A 13,299-nucleotide genomic window follows, 5' to 3' on the forward strand; every position below is an offset into this window, starting at 1 on the left:
GGCATTAAGCACATTTATTCACACCACTGTGCACCCATCACCACTATCCATCCACAGGACACTTTTTATCTAAAACTCTGTCCCCATTCAACATCAGCTCCTCACGGCCTCCTCCTTCCAGCTCCTGGCAACCACTGGTCAACTTTCTGTGTCTGTGAATTTGACTACTCAAATGGAGTAGTGGAATCATAAAATATTTGTTTGTCATGTTGGGCTTATTTCACTTAGCATAATACCTTCAACATTCATCCATTGTTGTGGCATATGTCAGAATTTCCATTCTTTTTCAGACTGAATAATACTACATTTATGTATATATTCAAATTAATGGATATATTCAAATACACACTTTGTTTATCCATTAATCCATTGATATGGATTATTTCCACCTCTTGGCTTTTGTGAATAATGCTGCTAAGAATATCGGTGTATAAATCTCTGTTGGAGTCCCTGCTTTCCATTGTTTTGGATCTATGCCTAGAAGTAGAATAGCTATTCTTTTGGATCTCAAATCATTGCTTGTTGCCGCTCACTTTGACTTTTTATTTTTAGGTTGACAATGCTTACTCTTTTTCTCTTCCCAGTTCCATGATTTTCTAATCATTTATTTTGTGGCTAAGGAGTTTGTGAAGTGGTTTTCTTTGCTTTTGAGACAGTGATAAATATCTCTGGTAGGAAGGTCTGAAGGATTCAAGAGCAATTGCTGTTAATGGCTGAGCCAGAGGAAGAGTTGTGAATAGCCTGACAGCGACTCAGCTCAGCTTCCTTTCAGCTCAAGAGCACAGTCCACCACACGCTCCCTGTAGAAAGAGACTGCTCTGTGGCTCGTGGTGGTGCTGTGTGTAGATAGTCTTACACTCTACTTGGTTCTACAAAGCAGTGTTCTCGTAGTGCTCTGCTGGTATGTGGAAATAGGTGTACCATGTATATGGCTTGTGATGGGCTTTTACCTGAGTTGTTGGAAAACGGGGTTCATAAGTACATTAATGGTGAGGAGAAGGTGAACCTTGACATATATAAAAGCATAAGGCATCATGTTATTCCTACAGCGATGTTAATTAAGGATTCTAATTCTGTTTAAATATCTACTGAAATGTTTACCTCTGCCCATCCCCCTTCTATTAGTGACCTGACTTGTCTATTATAAAACGGTATTGCTTTATCCACTGACTCAAAATGTTACTATTTGTATTCTTGTAGACCCGTTGTAATCAGGACAGAGGGGTGGTGCTTTCTCTGGGGAAACCCTACCTCATCAGCTCAGGAGTGGATTGGGAGTTGGGAGCAGTGGACCAAGGGGTGTTTGGGAAGATATCCTCTCTCTAGTACTTTATCCTGTCAATTCTAGCTGACTTGGGCTCTGTAAAATCCCAACGTTGTCTCCTCAACTTAGAGAGCTTGGTGGACACTTCCAGGATTCCCCTTTGTGTGCATGGCAGGGAAACTCATTCAGAATGGGTCTGGTACTCAGGGCTGGTAATATTCATTTGGGAGTTATCAGTATATATAGCCAGTGAAAATTTGAGAGTAAATTAGCATCCCTGAGGGAGAGGGTACAAAGTGAGAACAGAAAAATCCTGCTCTCTGCTTCCATCAAGGTGGCGGAATAGGTAAATCCTATGCTCAGCTCCCCCCACAGCTACCTCAGAATTACAACTAAATTATAGAACCACCACCCTTGAGAACGGCCTGAAATCTAGCTGAACAGAACTCATATAGCTAAGGATATACAGGAGAAGCCACGCTGACACTGATAGGAGGGGCAGAGATGTGAAACGCTCGTCCCACACCCCTATGTGGCAGTTAAAAATCGGGAGGACTGTCTGGGCTGTGGAAGTCACCTCTGAAGAGTGAGGAGTCCCAGCCTGGTGTTGGGCTCCCCAACCCCCAGGACCAAAGTGCAGAGGAAAGGAGTCCCCACAACAGCTGGCTGTGAAAATCAGTGGAGATTCTGTCCGTGTAAGATGGAGGGCTGCTGGAAAACCAGGTGCTTCTCTTAAAGGGCCTGCAAACTGACTGACTTGTTGATGGACTCACTCTCTGTTATGTGGAGTAACTGGGGCAGTGCTGGCGCAGCAGCTCAAAAGGCGCCAGGGACATTTCGGGAGGAACTGAATTGTCTGCCTTCATGGCAAGGGTTGCAGGTTAGCTATCCCAGACAGAAGTGCTGGCAGGTATCATTGTTCTTTTATTGAGTCCTCCTCACATACAGCTGGCAGGTACAGGCAGGCACCATATGTGAATCTCCATCAGCCTGGCTAACACCACTCACCCCACCCCACTCAATCCAAACACCATCCCAAACCTCTTTGAGCAGCTGTTCCTCCCAACCTTCCAGCCTCAGCCCATGTTTCAGATTTTCCTAAAAATCTTTCAAAGGTCCATAGACCCCAAACAAGCAGTGGCTGGCCTCGGCATGCCCTGTACTTCTTCCTAAGTGGCCCCTGGAACTAGTGGCTGTTGGCCTCAGTTTGCAGCATAACCTCTCCAAGGTTCCTCCAAGTCCAGCACAGGCAACTACCAACAGCAGATCACTTTGTGGCTCCTACCAGGTGTCCCCAGGCCAGGCATAGGCAGCGGCTGACCTGGGCCTACACCAGGGCCCCTCCCAAGATGCCCCAGAATCAATATACCTAGTGGCCTGCTTCAAACCACACGAGAGCTCCACCCAATTACCTCCATGCACCAGAGCCCCAATACAGGGAATCCCACTCTGTGAGGTCAGCCCCTTCAGTACAGCTTGTCCACTGTGGTCACGACAAGTCCTCACAGCCAGTCAGCCTGAGAGTCAATCCCACCCACTGACATGCCAGCAGCAATCAAGGCTCAACTACAACAGGAGAGTACACACAATGCATACAAGGGACACGCCTGGAGTACCCAACTCAGATGAACAGCCCAGGGCGCTAGTGGGCCCACAGGACACCTACTACATAAGGCCACTCTTCCAAGACTAGGAGACTTAGGAGATCTACCTCATAAATAGAAACAAATGCAGGGAGGCAGCCAAAATGAAGAGACAATGAAACATGTCACAAATGAAAGAAGAGGAAAGAACCCCAGAAAAAGAACTAAACAAACTAGAGGCAAGCAATCTACCAGATACAGAGTTCAAAACACTGCTCATTGCAGCATTGTTTACAATGGCCAAGATATGGAGGCAGCCCGAGTGTCCATCGATGGAAGAGTGGATAAAGAGGAGGTGGTGTATATATACAATGGCATATTGCTCAGTCATGGAAGAGAATGGGATCTTGCCATCTGCAGCAGCGTGGATGGACCTGGAGGATACTGTGCTGAGTGGAGTATGTCAGACAAAGACAGATGCAATGTGATTTCACTGATATGTGGAATCTAGAGAACAAAATAAACACAAAAAACAGAAACAAAGTCTCAGATACAGAAAACATTTTGATGGTTGCCAGATGAGAGGGGGGGTTAGGGATGAATAAGAAAGGGGAAGGGATCAAGAAGTACAACTTGTGTTTTTTCACAGTTGTCATGGGGATGTAGGGTATAGCATAAGGATTATAATCAATAATGTTTAATAACTATGTATGGTGTCAGATGGGTACTAGATTTATTGCGGTGATAGATGGGAGGGGTTTGGGGGTCAGGGTAAAAAAGGTGGGATTAAGAAGTACAAACTGGTAGTTATAAAATAGTCTTGGGGATGTAAAGGAAAGCATAGGGAATATGGTCAATGATATGGTAATAACTATGTATAGTGCCAGGTGGGTACCAGACTAGTCAGGAAGATCACTTCGTAATTATATAAATGTGTAACCAGTATGCTGTACACCTGAAACTAATATAAAATAATACTGAATGTCAATTGTAATTGAAAAATTAGAAAGGAGGCGGGAAGATGAAGGAGGAAAACAAAAACCCCAAAAAACGGATCTAGAGACTCCAGATTTAGAAACCTAAATTAAATCTCCAGACTTAAATCTCTAACTGGCTGGGTGACCTTGGACACCTCAATACCTCAATGTCTTTAAGTCTTAATTTCCACATCTTTCACATGGAGAATAATGGTACTAGAATGGTTAGCTCTGTAGGTATTAAAAGCTGTACACATAAAAATTGTTACTTTTTTTTAGAGCTGGCCATGATTTCTTTTTTTCAATCTTGTCATGGTAAAGAAGTGAAAAAGAATATGAATAACTTTAATTTATGGTTAATTTTTCCACAATTACATTTTCCCTCTAAGCACATGGTTGCAAATTCCTTTTCAGAGCTTGTCAAATGGTATAAAAGCCCAAGATGGAAATGCATAGTACTTCTAATTTTCCAGTTTAATACTCTTTCCCCATTTTGCGGTCATAAATCTCTTTTTCTTTATTGATGTAAAGTGTCTTTGATAAAGGTATGATATGCAAATATTTTCGATATTTGCATAATTAGATTTATTTCTTAACCAAGCAAGCTAGAAAATAGCTTTAATATAAACTACAATGAAAAATACAGATTGACTGATGCTAGATTATAGCATTTTAAATTTTGTTCTCTTAATAGGTTGAGCTGATCAGTGAAGTTTAGACTGTAATCATGTTTATGGGTTCTCCTTAAACTTTGCTTCCCTTGATTCAATTCAATAAAAAACAAAAATGTGTGCTTCAAATTGATTCCTCAGTGATTTGAAATGGTATGTTAAGGATTTGAAAATGAATAAATCTCTTGGTAACCTGGAATTTGGTTTCATTTATGAGACTCTTATGCTATCATATGAATAGAATCTTTTGCTTTTAATGAGATGGAAAATAAATGAGACTGAGGAAAGTAGTGGTATGACCTTATAGCATACTGTTGCGAGGAGACATTTAAAAATGAATGTCAGAGTCTGAATTTTTTTTCTTTGAAAAGTTAAAATGAAAATAACTAGCTCAATTGTTCATTCTAATAGAATTTCATAATCTAGAATTGAATTAATAGAAGGTAATAGAAATGTTTGAGGGCTATTGCATCAAAGTGCTTCCAATAGTATACAAATTAACTACAGTTCTTGTTTACTATTTTATCATGAAATTCAGAATGAAGGGAAACAGATCAGGGCTGTTGTAGACAAAGCATTTAGTATTAACTTCACTAGGATTCACTCATCTCACCATGTACCTGACATGGTATATTCATGCTGCTCTCTCCAGGATTCTTTTTGAGATAATGTTTAATTTTATTGTCCTAGGTTAGACTCTCTTCTGGACTGGATTACTGTGAATATCATTGGATTACTTTAACCCTTTCTAAAAGCTTTTTTTTTGTTTGTTTCTGTTTATAATTTATAGGGGGAACAGATCAAATGAAAAATGTTTAATCATTTTTTTTCTATTGTATATGTGTGCTTTTTAAAAATGGCGTTTTTTTTTAAAGGAGACAGAGATATATCCATGAGTGGAATATTATGCAACAATTTAAAACTATGATTTAAAAGAACATTTGATGAGATCAAAATATGATCAAGTACAAAACGCAGAATATAAAACTACACATAGTATGATACCAATATTATTAGATTGGGAGATATAGTAAAGACTGAAACAAAATGTTAATGGCCACTATATTTGAATGGGACTATGATTTATTTTAGTTTTTTTCAAAATAGTCAGTAGCAAACATTTTCTGACTATACAAGTAATAAATATTAAAATAAAAAAATAAGGGAAGGGCAAGAGAAAAGTCATTCAAAATTTAAAATATTGTCTAAAATTATTTTTAAACCCCCACAAAGAAAATAAATTACAAGATTTATATTATATTAATAGGGTATATTCATCACGATGCCTTTTTTGTTTGAAAACGGACTAAAGGCAGGTGAATTTGAAGGATGAACACGTGTAAGCAGGATTTAGTATAGACGGTACTTGGATAATTCAAAGTGTGGCCCCTGGACGAGCAGCATCAACACCTCCTGGGAACTTGTTACAAATGCACATCCTTAGGCCCCAAAACACTGCTTTAGAGTTTTGAGTTCTGAGACTGGACTAGAAAAATTTCTCTAAAAATTTTATTCTACAAAGTTTCCATCTCACATTTTTTTCTCTCTTTGTCAGATTTCTTCCCATCCTTCTTTGTCTGTTTCTCTATCTCTCTATCTTTCTCTTAGTCCTACTTATAGTTTTTGTTGCATGTTTTTTGTTTATTCATATTTTTACTTTGTTTCCCCAAAGTATGTGAAGCACCTTACAGAGGCACATATACAACAGCAATATAATGACAGCAGACACTTATTTAGTGCTATTTTTCAGGTTCTGTTCTAAGTACTTTACATATCGTATCTCATTTAATTTAATTTTTAATAACAACCCTCTACGCAGTTTATTATTATTGCTATTGTTGTTATTATCATCATTACCATTCCCATTTTACAGACAAGGAAGCTAAAGTACAAAGACTCAATAACTTGCTCAAGGGCATACAACCAGTAAGTGACAGAATCCAAGCAATCTAATTCCAAAGTCTGAGCTTTCAACCAGTTCTCCATGCATCTTCTTAAAAATAAAAGTAGTGAAGAAGGAATTGGGGATGAATGGAAAACGAAGGGGCAAGATGAATACACAACCTATTCTGCCAATTTTATATGGTTGGTAAACATGACACATGGATTTAGGCCTAGCTCCAGCAGAGAGTGGAAAAGGATGAGCTATAAAATTTACGATCTCCAAAATATGGAAACAACTGAGTCTTGAGAGCACCACTTCTTGTCACTCTGCATCCTCAGAAGCATGCCCTTGTGGTTTTCATTTCGTTCATTCACTTTGCATTTGTTTGTACAATAACTATTTCTTGAGCACCTCCTGTTTGTTAAGTGCTATCCTGGTTGCTGGGGATACAACGGATAAAACATAATCCTTGGCTGAGAGATAACCAGGACCTTGGGTAGAACGGTAGTTGTGTCTTCGTTGGGTTTCCCCACTTCCTCTCTGAATGGAGTAAGAGAAGAACATAATTACAGGCAGAAACAGGCTTAGAACAAGGTTTTACTGGGAAAGGAGACCCGAGGGAGATTAGAGAACACTGCAAGGAAAAAAACATCTTGATCCTCCTGGTCACCGAAGCAGCATTTGTTCCGTGATGACATCTTTCTCTGCAACCTGTAGACTGAGGACACACTAGACACACTGGACACTCTGGACCCTGAGCTTTGGGAGGTTGCTTGGTTCTTTGGAGATAATGTGACTATGGGGACAAAGGGCAGGAGCGTTATACGAGGTGGCCGAGCCAGCTGGTTTCAACAAAGTTCTGAAATGTGTGTGTCTGTGAGTGTGCAGAGATGCACCCCATTCCTAGGGGAGTACTCCTGGCTGCCTGGTAAAAGATCAGCCTTTCCCCCTCTTTAAATTATACCCAAAAGTTGCATAAAGACTTTTAAAAATAGTTATTTCTCTTTCTCCCATCCTGATTTATCTGATAAATGCAATGCAGGCAAATTTATGTGTCCCACTGGCCGTGGCTCCTACCCAGTTACCGTGGCCCTATCTTCTTCCACCTTTGGCCATGAACCCCGCTGGAGATAGAGATTTCTTGAATTACGAGAGTTGGACTTAAAAATAAGGCATGAGTGGCTTTGGCCTCCTGGACCTGCAGCTATGTTTCTAAGTGAAAAGTATCAAGAGGACGGATAATGGTTCCGATTGTGTTCACTGTTTTGAAATGAGCCAGGATTAATTGACCATGCTGTTAATTGACTATTAGTTAAATGACTCATGAAGCTAGCATCTGACAGAGGCAATTCTCTGATCAAAGTACAGAACACAAACCGACCACCCACGGGCATCCCTCCTGAAGCCATCCCCATAAACGTCTTAGAGATGAGACGGGAAAAGCAAGAGGATGTAGAGTTTGAGGACAGTTTGCATAGCATTTGGAAGGTGGTGGTAATAGCAAGAGCCAGAAAAGATTATGGAGGCACCCTGCATTTCATTTTTAATTTGCAATAATGGATCTCGCAGAGAACTTTTTCTGAACTGCATTTGATTAGAAAAAAAGAGCACACTCGTTTGGAAGTCTTGATACAGCGCTTGAATTATTTAATAGGTTCTAACATATGTAGTGGGGTCGGCGGGGGGGGGGCGGTGTTGAAGGCTGTGTCAGGAACAAGCATAAAGGTCTTAGGCATTTTTCACCCAGAGAGCACCCTTCTCTGGCAGTGATGAAAGTGATTGCTTCCCAAAGCATTTTCATGGCATTTGGAGAAGTTGTGACATCTTGGGCTTCCTAAGCGAGAGCTGCTTCTCTGACTTGGTCATCTCCTCTCTCTCCTCCAGTCCCAGCAGAAGTGCATTGTAATCTTCGCCCTGGTCTGCTGCTTTGCCATTCTCGTCGCCTTGATATTTTCGGCTGTGGACATCATGGGAGAGGACGAGGATGGACTCTCAGAAAAAAATTGCCAAAATAAATGTCGGTAAGAGGTAACAAACAAAAATTCTCTTTTAGGGGGTGGGCAAGAAAGCCAGAGGGCCCTGGACAGCGAGGAGAACAATGTCATAACCACACGTGATCTCCTGACTTCCCATCGGGTTAAGCTGAGGCCTGACTCTCGGTCCACTGCTACTTTTACTTTTAGACCAAGGAAATGAAAGTGAGGAATGATGTAATTCACTTTACAGTTTGAGCATATTCTGTACAGAGGGATGCTGGACCAAATGAAATTTTGTAGAGTCTGTCCCCAAACCGATGGAGATACTGTGCTGGTTACATTGGTTACCTCAAATGGAAGTTAAAAAGCACACATCTCAGGAACAATTCCAACTTAAAATTAGGGATTAAATAAATCGGCACAACTGTGAGAACACATGGGCCTTTTCCATCTATCCCAGCATGGCACAGTTTGTTATTAATCTAGAAAGGACAACAGCTGTACCATTATATTTCTGGATTGTGTCTCTGCGATTACATTAAATAACGTCTCCCTAGGGTCATTCCTGATGATGGCAGGGCCATAAGAGCATGGTTTTATCCCATGAATCTCAACCGGTTCTTCTGCAGCTGCTCCTTTTTCTTGGAGGTCATGAGGAGGGTGTAGAAAAGTATTAAGAGAGGGCAGGTAGATAAGAGGTCTATTTCTATAATGTGTTGCTGCAAAGCTGAAGTCAGACCATGAAATTACAACAGTTATTATGAATTAGAGCTTTTAATGAGTTTCACATAATTTTCTCCCGTGAAAGGCGTTAGTCCAAGTGCCCCTCTTTTCCAACAAGCTGGTAATGTGTAAGTTTTATCCTGGATATTTTGCCTTGAGGGTTGAATGTCTGGCATCAAAAAAAAAATATATATATATATGTCTGGAAAAGACAGTGGAAGTTTGTTTTCTTTTTAACCCTTGATACAGTATAGTCTCGTTACCAGGCAACAGTATTATAAACAGAACAAAAGACACAAGAAAGAAATCAGTATGTATTTTAGATGTATTCCTTCATGTTCGAAAGGTGTTCCTAAGTATATTTACTTCCCAGACTGAATTGGGGAGGAGCATTGTATTGGGATTGTAAGGAAAGGGAAGAACAGCAGATTCTTACCCCCGAACGCTCCACGTGCATCACTACCTGCGCTAATCTTACTACCTGACAGATGCCAGCAGTCCCTGGACAAGAGGCCAGTGACCCATTCAGTGGAGTGGCTCTGCCCCTGTTACTTCAGCCTGTGATGAAGCGTGCTGGGTACTTTAAATGGCAATCCACAGCACCTAGAAAGCAACTTTATAAAGTTCAAACTATAACAACTCCCTTAAGACAAAATGCCCAGTACCTTTAACACACGTTACTAGCTATCAGTGGTAGTTTTCAACAAAAAAAGAGGGAGCCTTAGAATTATGCCTCTTTCACTTGGGGGAAACTATAATTTAATTTTTACTTTGAGCTCATATAGCTGGAATTGAGGTCTGGTTATTTCTTCCATCTCAATCAGTAACTAAAACCTGATGATGCAATACTGCTTCCCCCTCAATCTAGAACATACTCTTCCATTACCAGCCATTCCCCTGCTGCTTTTCCCCTGGGTAGGTGGAATCACCATCTGGTTGCTAGGTGCCACCCCTCTCGGCAGCCGTCTTTTCTAGAACTTGCAGCCTCTCCGGATCGTCCTCTCTTCTACAGCCTCTTCCCCGTGTCCTGTGCTTTTCTGTTCTATATTCTCAGCCATACAGTAGGCACTTCTTGTTTGTCTGCCCCCATCCTGAGAACCTCTGCTTGCTCTACTCTCTCTAGCACTCAGGACAAAGGTTGGGCAACTGGGAGTCCTTGTACCCCAATTTCGTCCCAATCTCCAGGGGGACAGTCCACTGTCCCTCTCTCTTTTCTTAATCATTCTCATATCCTTTGATGAAATTTTTTCTTACATCATCCACTCCCTCGTTATCATTATAGGTGACATTACCTACTCACTTCCAGAATTCTCCCCCCACTTTCTTTTGTGCCTGGCTAACAGACCTCCCTGCGGTCAGCCCCATCCCTTGCTGTTCTCCTTAGTAACTCTCAAATTTACTTCCCAGCACCCTAGCCTTCTTGTTTTTAACCGCCTCAGTACATGTAATATCCACGTTACCTTTGCACTTGCCAGCAAACTTCTTCACTTCTAAGTTAGCCTACGGCAGTAAATGACCATGGATTTTTAAATCAGAACGATCCGGATTCACATCTACATTCTATCACTTACCAACCCTGTAAAAGTGGGCTAGATATTACTGTAACTATTTCATTCATCACTTGTTAGCAAAGCAGGACTGAGGGACTAAATGAGGAATTACAATAGAGTTACTGAGCAATACTCTGCGGTCAGAACTGGAGCGGGAATGTCAGAGGAGGGTTGCGGGGAGTGGCCTGACAGGGAAAAGAGTAAACTTGCCCTTGGATTTAGTTCTGCCTGTGATTTGTTATGAAGACTATTTTAGTTTCACTTCCCTTAAAAATGGTAGGTTAAAAAAATCTGTCTCACAAGGTTTTATGAGGATTTAGTATAAGTTGTGTAAACTCCTAACAAAGCATCAAGAAACTTACAACAAGCAATATGGAAATATTAAACCTTTCCGTTCCTTTGAAAGAGTCAGAAATCTCCTTCCTCTCTTCACAACTAGCTTCTTCCTTCTTTCTCACTTATCCTGAATCTACTCTTTATCCTGATTTTAGTTAGTGGAGTAAACAGAGACCAAGCACATGAGAACAAACAGGTTATTTGTTCAGAGCTCGCAGAGCCGTCAGACACATCACTTGTGTTTGGCAGAGACTCAAAGGCAGGCAGTGGAGTGGGAGCTCTTCACGGTGGAAGACGGAATGTTCCGGTGTGCTCTGGCTGGAGGCTGTTCGCTGGGAAGCTGGGGGTTGCCCGACGAGCAGTGGGGCATCCTATGTGATTGGAAAGAGTGTGTATTTGGCTCTCTCTGGTTGGTTCTAAGTCAGAACTGGGGACAAAAACTGGATTAATCAGTTATTAATCCAGTCCTGACCATTTTGGTTGTAAAAGTTATTGTTTAGCTTCCTGGACTGTTCCTAGATGTAGCAGCCTGACTTCCTACAAGTCTGACTTAGAGCAGGTTGGCTTTCTGTGTTGGTTATTGTAAATAAGAGGTTGGTTTCCTGGGCAGGTTGCTGTAGGTTGTGGTTCAGTGTTCTATTTATATACACAGGTATGTGTGATCTGGCCATTGCTATTTGCATATTTAGCCTCCCAGTTCTCTGAACCTCCTTCTCTACTACCAGACCCTTCTGTTTTAATTGTAAATCTGTTTTCATTTTCTTGTTATCCATTTGCTAGTCTGTGATGTTTCTTCCTGCAGTACTCAAAGCCTTCACTTACCTCCCTGGATCTTTCCCACGCTGCCAGTTCATAAACCGGTTGGCTCCTGGGTCTACCCACGCTTGTCCCGGGGCAGCCTGGCCACAGCTCCAATCCCGCAACTGCCTGCAGAGGAGAGTGAGTCCCACTCTTCTTCAGTCCTAGGTTCCTCCAGACAGGAATGAGTGCCTCTGGTAAGAGAAGCGAGACGTCTGGGGAGGCACCCACCGAGTACACGCGCGCTGATGCAGACCGGAAGGGAAAAGCGCCGCTCTGCGCATGCTCGTGAGCACGCCAGTCCCAACCTAGCGGTTCTGTACGAAATGCCGGCTCTTTTGTCACCGCATCCTTCTTGCTCTAACACTGACTTTCCCAGACCCCGCTGCAAGGTGGCACCAACGAGATCACGTGCTGTTCGGCTTCCAACTACCATTGACTTCCCTCACACGTGGTTTTCTCTTTATGCTTTTTTCCTCACGATGTCATCATTATCATACGGAGTGCTGCTGGCTCAGTTCAACCTTTGCCGAGAGCTTTCTGCTTTGTAATTCAACTCCCTCGGTGTTTGTAGCTCTCCTCACTCCTGAGAGGTGAAAGAATGGGAGACAGTCTACACTCTGTCAGGGCTTCTCATTTTTCCGACAGCCTCTTCCCGAGATCTCTTCGCCCAGTGCACTCTTTTCTAAATATATTACCTTAATTCATCTTATCTCTACTAACTTGCCTAGAGACCTTTCTCTCCTCTGGCAGAGTCCCATTCAACCTGCCCGCTGGTGTTCCCCCAACTTTTAAGTATCTTTCTAAAAAAAAATGTATTTCCCTATAAAAAAGATCCTATTCCTAATTTTTCTGTCCGACTTATTTCTTCCCCCTTTTCATTTCTTTGCTTCTGTAATACTGTACTGATAGTAGAATAATGATCCCCTTAACGATCATGATTTCCACGTGAATCTATCAAGTAAAAACTGCTCTCAGCTTACCTTTCAAAGTGCCTTTTAACCAACTTCACTTGTTATGCTCAGAAACAAGATCTTCTGACCTCAGGACGCGACTTTGACCTATTTCTTTGTCTCTTTGTTATGAATTTCTGTGTATTTTCCATCATTTCCCTGTGTGTTTTTAATTGCTGATTCAGTCCCTATAAATATAAACATCCATGTCACTTGACTACTTGACAGGGTGAGATATAGGAAAGTATATCTCAGTGGGTTCTGGAACGTCACTGGAGAGCTAAGAATGGCTTACCCTGCCAGTTTAGATTGTATTCATGCTGGGGTTCGGCTATTTTATGAGTCAGTACTGCCTCTAGTTATCATTTTACACCATTGCAAGAGGTGCCTGTGCACTGTGAAGTTTCCCATGTATCACATCCCCAGGGACCAGTGGAAACACTGGAACTTACCTGCAGGTACTGCTCAAGTGCAGAACACCTGCTCAGGGCAGAACGAGCACCCTTTCAGATTAGAGGCTTCCATTTTGTAGTTTGCAGCTACATCTCTGTCACCTCTCCTGGAGAGATCATGCAGCAGTTGT

General features: G+C 41.8%; 1 protein-coding gene across 5 annotated transcripts in view; it reads left to right on the forward strand.

The window, feature by feature from the left end:
• Positions 1–13,299, forward strand: part of PLD5 (phospholipase D family member 5) — a 233,624-nt gene that overhangs the window by 98,137 nt on the left and 122,188 nt on the right. For 3 of the 5 annotated variants that reach the window (XM_033099760.1, XM_033099761.1, XM_033099762.1), the window contains exon 2: positions 8,265–8,401. In XM_033099760.1, coding sequence (XP_032955651.1) covers positions 8,265–8,401 — 137 coding nt within the window. Of the gene's footprint in view, positions 1–8,264; positions 8,409–13,299 lie in introns of all 5 variants that reach the window. The other 2 variants (XM_033099763.1, XM_033099764.1) reach the window with 1 other exon arrangement.

Source organism: Rhinolophus ferrumequinum, chromosome 27 (genome assembly GCF_004115265.2).
Source record: "Rhinolophus ferrumequinum isolate MPI-CBG mRhiFer1 chromosome 27, mRhiFer1_v1.p, whole genome shotgun sequence".
Lineage (NCBI taxonomy): Eukaryota > Metazoa > Chordata > Mammalia > Chiroptera > Rhinolophidae > Rhinolophus > Rhinolophus ferrumequinum.